The 19930-nt window shown below is 31.9% G+C and overlaps 1 protein-coding gene across 1 annotated transcript in view; it reads right to left on the bottom strand.

The window, feature by feature from the left end:
- The window catches only part of LOC139511133 (uncharacterized), a 231704-nt gene that overhangs the window by 126196 nt on the left and 85578 nt on the right, over nt 1-19930 (bottom strand). The window contains exons 65-85 of the mRNA XM_071297705.1: nt 19228-19379; nt 18668-18835; nt 18095-18304; nt 17417-17459; nt 15877-16031; nt 14954-15127; nt 14478-14690; nt 13879-13921; nt 13285-13448; nt 12036-12206; nt 11543-11752; nt 10978-11020; nt 10486-10649; nt 5208-5372; nt 4636-4888; nt 4318-4487; nt 3758-3937; nt 3167-3425; nt 2660-2823; nt 1944-2114; nt 1362-1614 (exon numbers count right to left, since the gene is read on the bottom strand). Coding sequence (XP_071153806.1) covers nt 1362-1614; nt 1944-2114; nt 2660-2823; nt 3167-3425; nt 3758-3937; nt 4318-4487; nt 4636-4888; nt 5208-5372; nt 10486-10649; nt 10978-11020; nt 11543-11752; nt 12036-12206; nt 13285-13448; nt 13879-13921; nt 14478-14690; nt 14954-15127; nt 15877-16031; nt 17417-17459; nt 18095-18304; nt 18668-18835; nt 19228-19379 — 3525 coding nt within the window. The remainder of the gene's footprint in view (nt 1-1361; nt 1615-1943; nt 2115-2659; nt 2824-3166; nt 3426-3757; nt 3938-4317; nt 4488-4635; nt 4889-5207; nt 5373-10485; nt 10650-10977; nt 11021-11542; nt 11753-12035; nt 12207-13284; nt 13449-13878; nt 13922-14477; nt 14691-14953; nt 15128-15876; nt 16032-17416; nt 17460-18094; nt 18305-18667; nt 18836-19227; nt 19380-19930) is intronic.

The following is a 19930-nucleotide window of genomic DNA, read 5'->3' as shown; positions in this document are numbered from 1 at the left end:
GTGTTAAAATTTCATAGATTTCCATTCACTTTTACTAAAGTTAGAGTGCGAAAACTAAAAGTATTCGGACGACGACGACGACGACGACGCCAACGTGATAGCAATATACGACGAAAATTTTTTCAAATTTTGCGGTCGTATAAAAATAGAAGAGGACCATGCATGTTGTTGTTACACAATTGTGTTCCATACATTAATAAGCAGGAAGCCTTTGGACACTAATAACAATCTGTTCGTATATTATATACATATATACCCTGAAGCCAATAAATGACCATGTCTACTGTGAACTAACATGTCCATAACCAGACGACTATGTAACCGGCCTACAACTATAGACATTTGTATGGACCATTGGACTATATAAGATACTTCAATGGACTACAAGGACAGAATTCGATTGGACGAGAATTCGATAAGGACAGATTGGTACAATTCGATTAGGACAGATTGGTACCGGAGATTCCGCCAAGGTCTCCCCCCTCGTGGGTAGGCTGGAACTCATGTGCTTAATATCCGAAGTACTCTAACAGGAACGAACAGTTATACCACTATACGATCACGTGCCCGTGTGAGATATTGAACATTCGAACAATTCCACTTTAAAGACAGTTTGTGAACATTCGAACATTTGAACTTTAGAATCTTTCTTGACTTTGTAATTACATAATAAAATTATTTATTCCATTAATGACTTCGTCACATTGTCAGAGAAAGGGTAAACCTTTCCTTAAATGCTTTAGGAATGATTTATTGAGCACTTTCCACCAATCTCAGAAAGTTTATGCACCTTTTTATTCTTAAAGGTGAAAACTCTGGGAAATAACTAGGTCTTTTTGACAGTTCGAGATCTGCCAAAGACGCCATAATGTTCTTTCATTGAACTGATCCCTCCCATATTTGACTCTTAAAGGTTAATCATTGATCTCAGGCAAATCAACCAGTTAATCATGTGATCGAAATTGTACAGTTAAAACCCTGAAGTTTGAAATTGCTGATATTTCATCGGATAAATCAATGTAGTATCAAAGCTTTTATTTAAACTACAATGGGGGCAAACGTTTTAAAGACACAGATTTTGAAACTGCTGAATTACAGAGGTCGGAAACCTGGACCCGCGATGTCAGACTCGAAAATAAAAAAATAAAAAAATATAAAAAATTTGGTTGAAAATAATTATTGAGTTGGCACCACTTTTAGTGGGTCGTTCGGCAAACGCCCAACAAGCTATATTTTTATTTTGGCCTAGTCAGTGCAGGTTTTCTTTTACCTTCAATCAATTAAAGTCTATTAGTAAATCTGATGATAACATAAGGCTTTTAATTCCTTACTGAACAAACAAGACAGATATCTATACTTACTTTAATCTCACCATATTTCCAAGGGAGACAATTTTCTCTGTATTGAAATTGTAATGAGCCAAGGATTCATTGATGACCATATTCTCTAATCCAATACCGAGTCTAAGATCACATATATCCAGCAGGAGATGTGCTTCTACATACATATCTAGGACAGGGATATACACACAGCACTGTATCCCGGTACAATAATCTGGTAACCTACAGGCAAGATTCTTAGGGAGGGTAGGTAATGACAAGTCGACTCCACACACTATAAAATGTCAAACAATTCACTTATTTAAGTAACAGAGCTTCACATTTAAACTTCTAAAAAAAATATTTTACAAAGAATGTTTTATTTAAATCTGTTTGAGCAAAATGTCATAAGTCGATATCAATTTTTTTTTTTTCAATTGATAGAAAAAATTCCTCCATCATAAAATATCACAGATGTGCTAGTAGGCATTATTGAGATTAAGTTTTTTGCACTCTCATTTGTCCTGAGCCTTGAGAAAAAAAAAATGAAATAAAAAAAAAAACAGACATCTTTTAGATATGATTGTTATTAGGCCACACAGATATAAAAATGTCTGTACTTACGACCTAGGTCCCATCTGTCTGTATTTAACTGGTAGTCTGAGAATTGACATTGAGTACTCTGTAAATACCCAGCTATTCCTAGTTCTTCCATCAGTAAGTCTCTGGCATACGATTGTAACTGTACTGTAATATCTATCTTATTCTTATCTAACCAAGAAGCCAGGGAAAAATCTACAGAAAAAAGTTAAAACTTTAACTTATATATTTTCAATTTTGTGGTTGTTTTTTTTATACAAAAACATTCAAGTCATAGCATGTGTATGTCTATTGTATATATACTTCTTATTTTTTTCTTATTTTTTTCTATTTAGATGATAAATCACTTGCAAAAATGCCACACCTGTGACACATGCATTTTAAGATACATGCGTGACACATGTGTGTCATTTTTGCCCTAGTATGGCACAGTGACATCACATATGACATTATGTAGTTATACATCAAATATTTAAGATAAACAATCAGAAATTTTAAAGGCTTACAGATGGTTCTTTTCATAGGTCCTCATTGTTACAAATTCTCTTGATAAACATTGAAACTATCTTTACATAGACTTATACCTGGTATAGCGAATCCTTGATTGAAGTAAACTATCTTTCAATAGACCTATACCTGGTATAGTGAATCCTTGATTGAAGTAAACTATCTTTAAATAGACTTATACCTGGTAAAGCGAATCCTTGATTGAAGTAAACTATCTTTCAATAGACTTATACCTGGTATAGTGAATCCTTGATTGAAGTTACATAAAGGTTTTGGAAGTTTGACATTATCCAGCACTTGTATATCCAGTTCACAAGGACCATTAGATTCTAAACATACACTAGCTGTCATACTAACTATAAACATCCCCTCGTTGTATAACTCTTCTATCTTATAACTAGAAAACAAAAACAACTCATTATCAACTCCCCTCGTTTTATAACTCTTCTATCTTCTGGAAATCAAAAACAATTCAAATCCTTTTTTTCCCTGTTTCATTGAAAAAAATAATAGATCACCTTGGAGAATGACACATAATTAAACCATAAACTTGTATGAAAGTAAGATTTACTTTGGATTAAAAATTTCCTAATAAAAAAATATTTCTTTGTTTCTATTTGTAAAGTTAAACTGGCTCAAACATTGATAAGGCATCATTTGATAAACATTGTCACTCAATATCACTACTAGCTTTCAATCTATAAAACTAAAAAAAAACAATTATAATAAAAAAAGCTTACTTTATGTTCACAAATCCAAACATGAAGAAAGAGTGTATAGTACCATACTCTATTTCCAGAATAGATATCTTGTGGATGAATTTCTCTATTCCAATGGTAAATGTATTGTGACATGTATCCAGGTCTAAGTACACAGTAACGGCTCTTCCTAACTGGGGTATCTGTATACAGCAGTGTACACCTGTACAGGTGTCCGACAGGTAACAGGACGTATCAGACGGGAGCTTCCCTAACATCACTGGTTTATCAGACATACATTCTGGAGACAAAATATTTTTATTTAAAGTTTTGACTATTGATTGTTTTACATATTTAAGTTTTACTTCTTAATAAGAGTATATATATCCTTACTGCAATGAAAACAGAATATGCAGCTAATATGAATTCCATAAACCTTAAAAAAAAAAAAAACAACTGCAAAAACCATGAAAACAAATGATAAGTTTCAAATCTACTTTCTATATAACAAAACAAAATTTAAAAAAACGAACTGTACACATTTGTTTATATTTGTAATACAGTTAATAAAGGATTTACATTCTATAAGAAGATTTTCAACACAACATAATATGCCTGATCAGAAATACATACTATCTGAATTCCATCCCTGACTGTCTGTAGGTATATATGGTGTAGATTGTACATCACAGGGAGATGGCATCATATACTGGTCTACACCAAGTTCTCTCAGAAGTTGTACCACAAAGATATCCTTTAAAGTTCCCGTGTTCACTATACTGTTCTCTGTTAGCCAGTTAATAAAGGAGAAATCTAAAACAAAATAACAAAAATTCAGTAAATCATTTAAAGATAGGCATAAAAGAAAACACTATGTTGATGTTTATGAACTGTTAACCTACTTGTATTTATCCTTGGTTAAAGAGTTCAAAATTAACATTGTGACTGGGATATGCAACATTTTTCTGTTATAGGACAGTTATTGTCAAAGTTAATAATTCTGAAAGTTTACATGTTTTGTGTACATTTTATTTTTTTACAATAAAGTAACTTGAATAGTTGCTTGATTAGTTTAACAATTTCAAAACAAAAACTCCTCTATAGTCAAGACAGTGTTATATTTGTAAAGTATAACAGATCTTCCACACAAACTTACAAGACAGTGTTATTACAGTTCTTCAGTAGAAACTTACCGTCCTGTATGAATCCCATGTCCAAGTTACATAGAGGTTTGGGAAGTTTAGCATTCTTCAGAATAGTAACATTGAAAACACAGCTATTGGGATCACTCTGTTCCAAACAGACATGTAAACTCAGATCTATCATAAACATCTTCTCACTCTGTAAGTTGTATATAGTATACCTACATGAAAAGAAGATTTAAATTTACATAAAAAGCACTGAAATAAGAAAATAAAAACCTGAAGGACATAATACTTTAAGTTTATCTTTATGACAATTAATACAAATCAACTTTTTAACCTAATTTGAGGAATATTTTATAAACTTACTTGAGAACTATTCCACCTTGTAGTGAAAATTGTTCTTCCTTTCCCCATGTGTATTTCAGTAGAGATAGTTGTACTTGTAGCTTTTCTATACTTATACTGATGGTGTAATTACAGGGATCTATTGCTATGTTTGTACTGAGAGTACGGCTGATTAACTTTATGTGTGTACAACAGGTTAAGGCTGAACAGTCAGTTGTCACTACACAGGATACTGATGATGGTAAAGTTAATGACAAATCACTACTTGGGCAATCTAAAAAAAATCAAATCAATGATTAATTCCAAATGTGTACATTAAGAAAAAGTCTTTAATCACATCAAAATCCAAAATAGACAAAGAATAAAGTCATTTACAAATATAGGGGTTCAACAAAATTTTATATCTGTAAGAAAGTATTCTAAAGCTAGAAATAACTATAAAATTGAAACAATGTTCTGTAAAGTTTGGTTTACAAAAGCTTGGTACAATTAAGAAGCTGTAATTTTTTTATTTAATATGAACATGAACATTTTCACATACCATTTTAAATAAATATTGACTTTTTGACTTACATATTGACTCTTTGACTTACCATTTCTCCAGCCAGTAAGGAAAGGATCCTTAGTTCTGTCACACTGGTTATCCAGGAAGAATTCAGTAAAACCAAGTTTATCCAATAAAGTCTGGGTTACAGATGCTGATAATTGGTCTGATAATTCTTCTTTCTGTTCCTCTAAGAACTTTGTAAGTGAAAACTCTGAAAGGAAAATTGATATCAAGTTAAGTTTTCTGACAAGCAGTATACTAGTAATGAGTTTTTAAACAATATTAGGCTTGTTCTTCTTAAAAAAAAACTTACACTGTCTGCTCTATAAGATATACATAATACCAAGGGTCCGGAAACAGTCATATATGCCAGACATGACTGATTCGGAAACTCAAAAGTCCTAAATCATTTATTGGGATTTAGGTCAAATTTTATTATTCAACAGAAATAATTTCAGTCATTTTGTTGAGATCGAGTTTCAAAATTGACATTTTGAATATATTTTTGTTTGGTTATCGATTTTATGTAATTAAACTGCCACTCCAGTAAAGTGTTATAATCCTGAGGGCCCTCCTAATAACCATACATGTCAAGTGACATGATATTCGCGTGTAATACACGCTTTTTCAACGGTTTACACGCTAGGATTTTGTCACATGGCGTGTACACGCTTTTCACCACTTTACACCCAATTACACGCTTTTTCGTTCTTTTCATTTTTTGGTTGTTAGTGATATCGCTATTCTCAGGTTTTTTCCTTATTCGGTGATAAATACTGAAAAAATTCGAAGTAATTGTTTGGCTGCCTTATTGTTGATTTTTCTATATGGACTACCAGTAAAAGGTAAGTAGTTTGTGATTAGTGTTAACGATTTTGTGACTTTCTTTCAAATTCACTTTATATGGGAAATGTGCACAGAAAGAGGTCACTTTCAGGGCCTGTACCGTCGTCTAAAATGCCGATTGTTAAGCCAAAACGATGTGTACGGCAAGATTCAAGATTTATAAATCATATTTTGGAGTTCGAGTTTAAAAGATCGAGTGACAAGTAATGCATAATTTGTGCATTCTATGTTGCAATGATAAAAAAAAACCAATACATGTGAGAGGAGAAATACAATGTAGCTATTTGAATAAGCATTTAACATGTTTATCTGATGGATATACAATTTATAAAACATTTTTCTTTATCAATTTCAGTTTCAAATCTAGCCAACACAGCAACAGATTTCTACAGGCCATGGGGATAAAAATATCACAGAACTGTTGGATCAGCTCTCATAGTTCCAGCTTTCTTCTGATGAACTACCCAGTTTTAACCAGGCAATAGCAATGGGAGTAATGGCAGAGATAATAGATGACATTTTACATTGCCAAAAAAAACCAACATTATGACATTCTTTCAAATCTTGATGAAGCTAATTCAGTCAAATATCAATTCCTACTGTGGGAGAGCCTTTTCAATTATAAAAAAATTGACACTGATCAGAACTTGACTATGTTACATTTGAATTGTGTGCTTTAAAATCAAATAACTGTAACTAAACTTGAAACTGGCAGTTGTTTTGAATATGTGCCTAGTGGTGGTGCTTTAAAAGCAACATAACAGACCACTGTTTAAAACAATAAAAGTTCATAGTAGAATATATATTGTTTTTTTATATTCACAAATTTGTATGAAATTATGAACATTACCACATTCATATTAACAAGTCCGCATCTACGTCACACGTTTTCACACGCTTTTTGACATATCATGTCATGTCATGACATGATTTCCCATTGTCAGAGGTTGACATGTATGCTAATAACTATATTAATGCCTCATGGAGCTATTGGCTAATGATCGCTTATCTCTTTACCTGGCTTCTAATCACAAGCTCTGAACTAATATTAAAAAAAAATTAAAATTCCATACCAACTGTCTTCATTATTTAATTACTTTTCAGTTAAGACAATTGTCAGTCTATAATTATGATGTAAATTAAATTAAAACTTGATTTAATTCACGTAGAAAAAAGATTTTTTTCACTATTTACACACGTGCTTTGTTAACTATGTAAAAGAGGGATGAAAGATACCAAAGGGAAAGTCAAATTCATAAATCGAAAATAAACTGACAACGCCATGGCTTAAAATAAAAAAGACAAACAGACAAACAATAGTACACATGACACAACATAGAAAACTAAAGAATAAACAACACGAACCCCACTCAAAACTAGGGGTGATCTCAGGTGCTTCGGAAGGGTAAGCAGATCCTGCTCCACATGTGGCACCCGTCGTGTTGCTTATGTGATAACAAATCCGGTAAATATTCTAATTTTGTAGGTCACATTCATAAAAGGGAAGGTGATTGTAGTTACGACGTAAGGAACATATCCGATATCATTTGTGAAATGGTTATTCCATAACGGTAAACTAACTCGTGATGGCGTCCGCAAAATTTACGAAGGGATGATTTCAACTTCACCATTTGGAACTCTTGTTGTAATATCTTCCTTGTGAGCAGCAACCCTCTATCAAGACAAGAGTGCACATGCTGAAATGTCTCGCCTTCTATACTAATCATTGATATTATGTTGATAGTCCTAAGTAAAAAGCTAAGCTTTATAACAACTGTACCATAAACTTAACATTAACCAAGATAACTAAACAAAGACCAATGAACCTTGAAAATGAGGTCAAGGTCAGATGAACCATGCCAGGCAGACATGTACAGCTAACAATGCTTCTAAACAACATATATAGTTGACCTATTACTTATAGTTTAAGAAAAATAGACCAAAACACAAAAACTTAACACTGTGCAATGAACCGTGAAAATGAGGTCACGGTCAAATAAAACCTGCGCGACTGACATAAAGATCATTAAATATTTCCATACACCAAATATAGTTGACCTATGGCATATAGTATTAGATAAAAAGACCACTCAAAAACTTAACTTTGACCACTGAACCATGAAAATGAGGTTAAGGTCACATGACATCTGCCCGCTAGACATGTACACCTTTCAATCATTCCATACAACAAATATAGTAGACCTATTGCATATAGTATGAGAACAACAGACCAAAACACAAAAATTCAACTATAACCACTGAACCATGAAAATGAGGTCAAGGTCAGATGACACCTGCCAGTTGGACATGTACACCTTACAGTCCTTCCATACACCGAATATACTAGCCCTATTGCTTACAGTATCTGAGATATGGACTTGACCACCAAAACTTAACCTTGTTCATGGATCCATGAAATGAGGTCGAGGTCAAGTGAAAACTGTCTGACAGACATGAGGACCTTGCAAGGTACGCACATATCAAATATAGTTATCCTATTACTTATAATAAGAGAGAATTCAACATTACAAAAAATTTGAACTTTTTTTTCAAGTGGTCACTGAACCATGAAAATGAGGTCAAGGACATTGGACATGTGACTGACGGAAACTTCGTAACATGAGGCATCTATATACAAAGTATGAAGCATCCAGGTCTTCCACCTTCTAAAATATAAAGCTTTAAAGAAGTTAGCTAACGCCGCCGCCGTAGCCGCCGCCGGATCACAATCCCTATGTCGAGCTTTCTGCAACAAAAGTTGCAGGCTCGACAAAAATCATGATAGGAAATGCAAGCACTTGAATATTGTATCAATTGGGAGATATATAACCCGTATGCAGGTGCTGCTGGAATACACATGCCTGAAATTCTCTTCAGCAGATTTGACACTAAATCGTAAATTTAAAATGATTTCATGCTAAATAAAACAAGTGCAACTATTTTCATTAATATTCTTACACTAATAAAGGTAAAATATTAAAAAGCCGATGTTTTCCTGTGAATTTCATAAACAAAACTAATCCCAGGTATGAGTCTGGAATTGTTCTTTTTAGTAGTGGCGCATTACATCCAGTTTGAATTTTGACTTCAGAATTTAAAGAAACGTAAGCGATGACTGAGAAAATTACCATTTTGAGATATTAAAATCATTTATTTTTAAACTGTTGCCTTCCTTTAATTGCTCTTGATTGATTTTAGGAAAATGGTAGGATAAATCATGAAGTAAATGTGATGCAACAGTGAAACAAGTTTGTTGATGCTACGAGTATGAGCATACTCATGAAGTAATGAGATTTTGACAATCTTTTTTTGAAAAGGGGCACCAACTTTAAAGTTATATGAAAATGACCGAAATTAGGTGAAAAATTTCCGGATCCTTGCATATGACCCAGTGAAGGTACAATCTCAAGTATGGGTCAGTGTTTTTGGGTAGTGGGAGTATTTATTTTCTCAAATTTTTGTGCTATTTTCACATTTCCTGACCGGTGTGAGAAAAATATTTCTTCACTAGTGAAAAATCTGTTCTCGACAAATGATTGGTTGAAATTTAATTGTGACGTTAAATTTTCTTGTTTTCTTCTGAATTTTCTTATTGTAACGTCATAAAAAAAGGCGACCATGTCTGATGCCATCACATCACAAGTACACAACTTTCCTCAAATCTTTGAAAAGGAAGTTTAAAATCATTAGAGAAACAGATTCCACCACTGTAACTCGTGTATTACCATATATCTCCACTCTCAACAGTCAAAGTTTAATTGTTCAAAAAGCTTGGCAAGCCTCTCGCTTTAAATATTAAAATTTAACTCTCTCGAGTGGAGAAATATCGTAATACACTTGTTGCAGTTGTGGAATCTATATGTTAAGAATCATTACAAATGTAAATTCTTACAAAAACAAAATAACATATCATTTATTGAAATCAAGCAATTGAAAATATATGTTTCCATAACAATTTACACAGACTTTTACAAATTTTCATTATACTTGACTTTTAAACTATAATGCATGATATGTGAGGCCCCTCATGGGGGGGTCCGAGTAATCACATAATCACCATTTTTTTGCCAATATAATCACATAATCATTAAATATTTGCTTATCTTTAGTAATCAAATAATCATAAACTAAAAATACAGTCCTAGGTAATCAAATAATCATGAAATATTTGGCTTAATAATCAAATAATCATTAAAAAAACGGCCAAGTAATCACATAATCAAAAACCCCATGAGGGCCCTCATATGTTGCATATTTGTCTTAAACATAAAGTATTATTGTTGTTGTTGTTTAAGAGAATTCTTCAAATTTTCTCTTTAGATGGTTTTCAAAGTGCTTTCTCAGGGTATGGTGTATTTTCAAATATGGAACTTTACTGATGTAAAGAAAACATGTATTGTAATCTTGTGTGGTAGAATTTCAAGTGACATTACTGAAAATTCGCCTTCTTTCTTGGTAACTAGTATTATTGGACTTACCAGGAATTTCAAATCCTGTTCCCCAATTACAGAAAACTTTTGGAAGTTTATAATGATCAAACACCTTCATACTTAAATAGCAGGTCTTCTTTGATTCAAAACAGATACTTATATTAAGGCTTATCTGGTATTCAGATGTAACTGTCAAATCATCTATAACATATCTGTAACAAACAATAACAAACATGTACAGCTAACAGTTGATTCTAAAACAGCACAATAATTGAAAACTATAATTAAATGTTTATTATTAAAAAGTATTTTGAACACTTATATTTTATGTGAAAACAGCAAAATGTGAATTATCCTGTAGAATAATAGATTTAATAATTTTCAGTCTATAACAGGAGCATAATAATCTAAATCAAACATGCATTAAACAGTATCATTGTATCGTAGCACCTGGATCTCAAATATATTTATCTTTATTTCAAAAGCAGACTTAGAGCACTCAAGACTCCTACAACAAAATGTCTATATATAAATACTCACTCAAGTCTGACAACATTCATAAGATATCTTTTCTCAATTGTACCTGGATAAGAAGAAGAAAAAACACAATGATAAATGATTGTTCTTGAGATATTGTCATATTGAAAAGGTCTATGTTGTAAACAAACTTTTCTGCAACTACAATAATTCTTTAATGTTTCAGTAGTTTGATTTAACCTAATAAAATCTTGTCACTTTTTGCACATGTGTATCACTGTGTTAAATTCTGACATAAGGCTCCTTAGAGTAATTGTATGTCAATGATTGCTTTATATTCAGAGGTAAGGAATGTTAATTTGAATATGCAATGCATGTTCTGTCAAAGTTTACACATCTACATATGCCATTTGATTCTTTTTGGACTTAGTAATTCATATTGTGCATACTTCGTAACATTTATTTTGGTATTCAAAAGATTTGTGTCTCAGTAGTCTAAAACTATTGTCAAAGAATCTCTTGAAAACTTACACCTTGACTGCATACATTATACCAAAAGGATTTTACTTGACAAAAAAAAACCAACTGTATGCAACAAACTGTAAACAACATATTTCTAAGATCTCACCCCACTTGTAGTCTAGAATATTTATTTCCTGTTTTAATTTTTCAATACTGAATCTTATTTTCTGTTGACAAGCATCCATTTCAATATTGGTAAAAAACGATCTTTTCAGGAAATCCACATTGACACAACAGCTGATATTAGTGCAAGTGTCATGCAGACTACAAACTGTAGAACTGGGTAAAGCTGGCAGAGATAAATCCTGTCTACATTCTGAAAAACATAATTTTGATTGTCAAAAACTTCCTAATCAACAAACTTCAAACAAGTTTCTTGTTTAAATGTATAATTTTTAATACCACTGGCAACTGCAACATTATAAAAATGTTCAATCAATGAATATAAAAAAAAAGAAGTATTGTTTAAATTTTACAATAAACTTGCAGAAACAATAATGTTGATTTACCTTCCAAATCCCAAAGTTCCAAAAATATTAAGTACATAATTGATAATTAATTTTTAAGATATAGCTGTACATAAGGCAACAACACCTTACCAGATTTCCAACCATTTAGATTAGGTGTAAAGGCATCTGATGTAAGGGAGCACGAATCTTCTCTTAGGTAACCAGCTATTCCAAGATCTTCATATAACTTCTCCTTGAATGAATCTGTCAAGTTACTCACTAATTCTCCAGCCATGGTAGTGTACTTCTCCAAAGAAAAGTCTACAAAGGTTAAATATAGAATTAACATAGTAGCCAATTATCTAAATAAGCACAACATTTCAATGCAAATTTTCTTTAAAACCTGTTTCACAAATTTTTGCTTTTAATATTTTCTTTTTTCTTTTCATTTGTCACTAATGTCTTTTACCAAGCTTTTACCCAAGAATTTTCATAATTGTTAATATATTTTTTTAAACATAAATAAATTGCATCTAGCGTGTTATTATTCGATTCTTTCTGGGTAACAGTTCATTTTGGGGTCCTCTTCGTGGTCCGAGTTTCAACTGTGTCAATTTCTTTAATGAATCAGAGGCAATGATTTTGATCTAAACAACTAATGCTCTACTGCACATAAATGTGCTTTGTTGAAAATATAAAATGTATCTGAACTCGCTGAAAAATAGGAGAAAAGCTCAGCCAGTCTTGCTTTTCTTCTTGTTTCTAAAGCTTGTACCAATAATGTACATATATTTCCTGTTTATTCAACATGGTTTTTTTTTCATTTCCTGTCTATGAAAATTCTAGAGGCATATGGATATGTGTCAATGAGACCTGAAATAACCAAAATATACCTAGAAGTCAAGATACGTACCGATTATCAGGTTATCTGCATGTTGATATGGTAAAATATCAGCTGCGAGACATAATATGAAGCTTTTTGTCGAGTGAGCCTAGCAAACGAGATCAAAAAGCCTTCATATAATGTCAAGCAGCTGATATTTTACAATATCAATATGCAGATAATCTGATAATCGATTTATCGGGCTATATTTGCGTGTTTCAGAAGTGTTTTCTTTGTTTCACCAGCACACAAAAGATGACTTGATAAGTTCGGGTCAAAGTTATTAACGTCGGTTCAAACATTATGACGTCGCTGATATGTCTGGGTCAAAGTTATTAAGGCCGGGTCAACGTATTTGACGTCACAAAGACATGATACGGAATAATATTAAGAGCTGAACAGAGTGATATAGACAGTGGGACGACCGATAAAGTCCTTTATTAGACACTGGTAATTACATCCTAAACATGTGCCTCTCCACTATTGTAGACAAGTAAGGCAAACAGATCTCCTTACCTGGTATAGAAAAACCTGCTTCCCAGTCACACATAATCTTTGGAATTATGGTATCTTTAAACAATACTGCATCGTATAAACAAGGTCCAATAGATTCAATACAAACACTAAGGTTCACATTGACCTTATACTTTCTCTGGGACTGTAAATCTTCTATATTGTAACTGAGAAAAAAGATAAATATGTCTTATAAAAACACTCTATAACTTTGTAACATACACAAACATGTATAAGAAACAATGTCAATATAACTTGGCTGCATCTTTGTAAACTTTTGAAACAACTTTTTTTACAAATGGACCTAACTATAAAACCAATCAATAAACCATAAATTTCCAAGTCATTTGAGTATTATTAACAGGTTTGCTTGAATACAAGATGCATGTTTGGTTAATAAAACGGCACACTAAATATAAATGGTAAACTGTATTGTATTTAATAGATTGACCTTAACTATGTCTGGACATAACACTTTAGGCTTTACAAAGCAAAAAATGTTGTTCACTATTGTCATCAATTTATACCATAATATTTCCTTCTTTAATCATACACAAATTTTGAAGTGAAATTTTCTGTCATAATACTTAAACTCACCTTACTCTTACAAATCCTTTTAGATTAAAGTTCTTTGTAGTACCTGTCAAGTGAAAATAAAATGTTCAACTTTTAACATTGGTTCTGTACCTATTTCATTTTTTTAATCATAGACTTAACAAGAATGTGCCCCATCCACACTATCATTTTCTATATTCAGTGGATCATGAAAATGGGGTAAAATCTCTAATTTGGTATTAAAACTAGAAAGATCATATCATAGGGAACATGTGTACTTAGAGTCAAGTTGATTAGACTTCAACTTCATCAAAAACTACCTCAACAAAAACTTTAACTTAAAGCGGGACAGACAAATGGACGAACGAACGGACGCAGACCAGAAAACATAATGCCCATAAATGGGGCATAATAAATGGGGCATAAAAATACTCATTAAGAAATATTTTTAAATTTCATTGCACCATTATCATACTAATATGCAATGCTTGAGGAGTTGTTAGAAACTGGAATAATATGAAATACTAGAAATTGATAAAAAATATATGATGAAAACTATTCTTATAATGGAGGGTTCACTGATATTTCAGTATGAACTAACCAACCCCTCCTTAATTAAGGATTTTTAAGATCATGCTTACCAAATTCATAGTTAATAAGACTAACAGGATCTATTTTTAGTTTTTCTATTCCAACAGTAAACATATTGTCACATGTGTTTATGTCAATGTAGGCATGGAACGATCTGTGAAGAAAGTCAACCTCTATACAGCAATCAATGGCAGTACAGTGATCTGGTATTCTACAGGTAGCTGGTATGGACAGTGATTTTAATGGTACATCGAGTGGACAATCTACAATATACAATATATTTATTATCTACAAGTCACTGGTATAGACAGTGGTTTTAATGGTACACCAAGCGGACAGTCTACAATATACAACAATATGTGTTACCAGCAAACATCGAAATCAAAACTTTGCTTTAACAAATAAATGCAACATGCTTGTAAGAAAAGTAGAAAATATAAATCAATATCTGTTTTCTATGTGTCCAGTTTGACCAAGGAAGGATAAATCATTAGACATTTGAGTAAATTAAAGAACAATAGCATACCTTTCTTCCAGCCATTAACAGATGGACTATATATAGAACTAGACCTTTCACACGGATTCTCCTCCAGTAAATGTCCTATACCCATTTCCTCTAATAATTTTTCCCCCATTAGTTTTGTCATGTCCTCTTTTGATGGGAGAGATACTGTCTGAAGGAATGACTGCAGAGAAAAATCTGAAAGATGACAAAAAAATGTTAAATCCTTATTTCATGGCAGGTTTTTATGGTCCAAGACTGCATAATTCAAGTTTTATATACTGTGGATTCATTTTTATTCCTTGAATACCATATTTGTAGGTTTTCTTGAGTACAGGTGAACAAAATGTTCAAATGTTCAGTGAATTACAAGTGCTCTATAGGCTTTGTAAGACTTCTTACCAAATACTGGTAGGTTAATTATTAAAATTTCTTTAAACTATAATTTTCTACCCTGCCGTAATTTATGCTAACAACAATCATTCACCTATAAGTATGAATTTGTTCACCAGTTGAAAGGATTGAAGTCATCTTATGGAGCAGGATCTTCTGACCCTTCTCAACTACCTGCCATCACTTTTGATGATGTTGGTGTTGCTTAACCTTTAGTCTTTCTTATGAAGAGTTTTATAGACTGTTGTTTTTGTTTCTTATCATTATTTGCATCTCTATCTTAAACTAATGAGTTGTATTTCTCCCTTTGGTGTCTGCATTTATTTTTCATTTTTTTTTATTGGTGACCAATTTATAATATAAATGGGCAAGCCTCTTAGATATCCAAAAGAAACATAACTATTTCAATATATATACTAACTAGATGTGTCAAGATGAGATTAAAACCTTTGCTGGCAGACAGCCAACTATGAACTTAAGAATTCTGTGAAAATTAAGTTATCTGGATTGAGTTTACAGGCCAAAATAGAAGCTACAACCACAATAATTGTTACCTGGTATATAGAATCCAGTATTCCAATCACATGGTATTTTTAGAATCATTGTGTTGTGTAATAGTTGAGAATGGTATAGAATGGTATCATCGTCCAGTTTGACTGTCAAGTTCAGGTTTACTCTGACTTCATCTTCAGTATTATCTAATGTGTAGCTGATAAAGAAGAAACAAGATACTCAAAAACTCTAGCATTTTTTTAATACAACCCACTGCATATGGACATATTCTACAATTGCACCAAATTTTCTTTGTTAATAAGATATTCAAAGTTATTGCAAAATTCACAAACAACATCAAATTTAGCTGAGTGAATTTGAGAGCAGATTTCAAGCTACGCATACATTCTATTTAAGTAAGCAGATAAAATTCATCCCACAGTATATAGCTAAAGGCAGATGATGACATCAATATTTTTTTTAATTTTTTTTCTAACTTTTAATTTTTTTAATTTTCGACAGTTACAACATATACATGAAATACATACAATATAATACATATAAGATATACATAATGTCATTATTATAATATATGACTTCGATATTGTTATTATCATCAATAAGGTGAAATCAAAGGCAGATTTTATGAATATCTTTAAATTGAAAATCAAAAATGATATTGCCATTATTGGACCAAAATTTCAGGCCAAAATAAATGTGAAATAGGTAATACCCTTAACCCTTTCGCCGATGAGTCCCGGTTTACCGGGATTCATGCTTCAGACAGCTGATGATGAGTCCGTTTTACCGGGATCGGAATACCTCTTTTATATTTCCTGCTCAAAACAGTGCAAACATGAGTTATCTTTCTTTATGAATACCCGGATGAAAGTGTAAACATGGCGCTTCCGTTTGTTGAAAACCGTGTCAAAATCAAACAAAATTTACGGAATTTACGAGAATTTGAAATGAGGGAACATTATTTTTGAAAGAATATGGAAGAATTGAAGCCAAACTAGTATACTTTTTTGACATAAAATGTTGTTTTATATACAAAACACTTGGAATGGACATCGTTCAGTGTGAGGAATTTGTACAGCCTCATAAAATTTTTCAAAATTTTGCCGTTTTTGGGTTAAAAAATTACGATTTGGAGTCTTAGAGCAGAATTTTGAGAATTTCACCTAGATAATGCCGAAAATTTGAAAATTTGAATATTTTATGAAGAAAAAATTATCAAAACATGAACAAAACTAAGAACATGGTATTAGTGAATGAAATAAATACACAAATAACTATAAACAAGTTTTTATTGACATTTATTATGAAGGTCTCCCACTTGAGTAAAAGTAGCCAGGGAAGCCATCGTCTCAGAGTAGCTTCTGTCTGGGAAGCAATCGGTGAAAGGGTTAAATTGAAATGAATTGGTGTCTTTTAACTGAAAATAAAACTGACCAATGAAAAAGAAAAACTGATGGAGTGAAAAAGAATTGTTCGCTGAGGTATATTTATACATATTATTAACAATAAAAAAAATCTGGTACTTATAATATAATAAAAATAAAGATAAAATATCTAGTTTTGCTTCCTGTTATAACTTACTCCAATGTAATAAAACTCAGAAGTTTCAACTGTCCATCAACATCTGAAAAGACAATAGACATGTGAATGCTTGAAATCTAAACCATTCATTAAAATGATTTCTGAGACCAATTTCCTTTACAGTAATATCAAAGGTAAATAATATTTATTGTAATCTTTCAAAATTAATAGAAGAACAAGAATGTGTCCCAAGTACAGGGATGCCCCATCCGCACTATCATTTCATATGTTCAGTGGACCGTGAAAATGGGATAAAATCTCTAATTTGGCATTAAAATTAGAAAGATCATATCATAGGAAACATGTTTACTAAATTTCAAGTTGATCAGACTTCAACTTCATCCAAAACTACCCCAACCAAAAACTTTAACCAAAACTTTAACCTGAAACGGGACGGACGGACGAACTGACGGACGAACGGAGAAATGAACGAACAGACAGACGTTCACACAGACCAGAAAACATAATGCCCATAAATGGGGCATAAAAATGTAAAAGAAAATTGATTATGTTGTTCAATAGATGATAAACATGAGGTCCACTTTCATAATGATCATAGCTAGGCCAGTATGACCTGTAATTGTCACCAGCTAATCTCTTAACAATATAATTAACTACCCTTCTACTTCCAACTAACAGTAACAAAGACACAACAAAGATTTATATAATAATAGTTACCCAGTTTGTTGTCAAAGACTGATTCTTTCTTTAGTTTCTCTACAGCATAAGAAATCTTTCTGGAACAAATATCTAAATCCATGGACAAATGAACATTCCTTCTAAGAAATTTGACATATACACAGCATTGAACAGAAGAACAGTTTGGATACATAACACAGTTGAAGTCAGGTGGTAGGTCTGGTAGTGTCATGTTAGGATTGCCACACTCTGAAATAAAAAAAAATATTACCTCCATGAAGTCCATTTCATGCTTTCAATTTCTAGCGATCCATATCAAATTGTTTGCCTAGAACTGAGTTTTAACAAAATTTTATTGTGTGAAAAGTTTTTTTTTTCTCCTATTAAAAAAGTTAAATGAGGTTTCACTTATTTGCAGAAGATTTAATCTCATGGTACCTTTAAATTGAACTGCAGCTTCAGTACAACCCATCATACCAACTTTTTTTATGGGAATTAAAGAAAATGTTATTATTACCACCAAAATGAAATGCTTTAAATGCTTAATGACACAGTTGTGGATTAAGATCTATAAAATAGATCTTTATATGGAGTATAATTATGAGAACATACGATTGTTCCATCCACTACTGTCCGTATTATAGGTTTGTCTGTCACATTGTGGATCCAGTAGGTAGTCTGTGATTCCCATCTTTTCCATCACCTGTGATAGGAGCACCTCTGGTAAGTTGTCAGCTATTGTCACTCCACTGTCTTGTAATAACTTAGATGGGGAAAACTCTGAAATATATTAACATTAAAATACATTTTTTTCTATTACACTAAAAAGTTATTACTACCACACATTAATATAGGAATAACTGTCACATAGACTCATATACCAATCTTTTGATGACAAAAACATTAAGCAGGCTTCAATTGCCTCAAATTGTATGCCCCTGCATTAGATCTTGATTTTTTAATCATATATTGTCTTTTTTCCTTTGCAAATACCATTAAATCCATGTAATCATTTTGATAATGACGTTAGCTATTTTTCAGTGAGCTATCACTATAGATATATTTTTGTGATTTTACTTTTTATATTCCTATAAATCTTTAAGGTATCTACTATCTATTCATGTGTGTTCTTTAGATGTAAGACAATTAACCCCAATCGACAAAATATTTACCTGAAAAGTCCATACTCCAGTTACAACCCAACTTAGGTAAGTATGAGTTCCTCAGAATTTCCAATGACATGATACATGGTCCTGAAGGTTCTAAACAAACTTTTATACTCATGTTTACTACATATCTCTTCTCTAAGTCACTGATTGAGTACCTAAAAAAAACAGGAGAATTATAATTATGTTACAATTATCTCCTCTTGAAATGCACATATTTACTTTAAATCTCTTCTCTAAGACAATGACAGAGTGCCTTCAAATTCATGGGGAAAATATAATTATAATAAAATTATCTCCCCTTAAAATGACAATATTTACTACATATCTCTTTTCTAAGTCACTAATGAAACACCAGGAGAGAAAAAAATCTAATACAATTATCTCCCCTTGAAACATCAAAGTGTTAATTACACAAGAGCACAAATGTCCTTTGTAACATATATTGTAACAATTGTGGCAAAATTGTCTGAATGTGACATTATATTTTAATGAAATAATTTAAGCATGAAAAACAATGTAAACAAAATAAACCGGGAAATATTTGATATCAAGATATAACCAATGCAATCTACAGTTAAATTATGTGGGAAATCAGAAAACCTCAATTTGTCTAGAAATCTACCAATTTAAATCTATAACTCATTATAATCCAAAAGACAAAATGTTTTCATAAAAATGTTTCAAGTTTATTGTATAATATACAGTG

The sequence above is a fragment of the Mytilus edulis genome, chromosome 2 (assembly GCF_963676685.1).
Source record: "Mytilus edulis chromosome 2, xbMytEdul2.2, whole genome shotgun sequence".
Taxonomy (NCBI): Eukaryota; Metazoa; Mollusca; class Bivalvia; order Mytilida; family Mytilidae; genus Mytilus; species Mytilus edulis.
The sequence above is the reverse complement of the archived record's forward strand: the minus strand, read 5'-3'. Positions and strand labels throughout refer to the sequence as shown.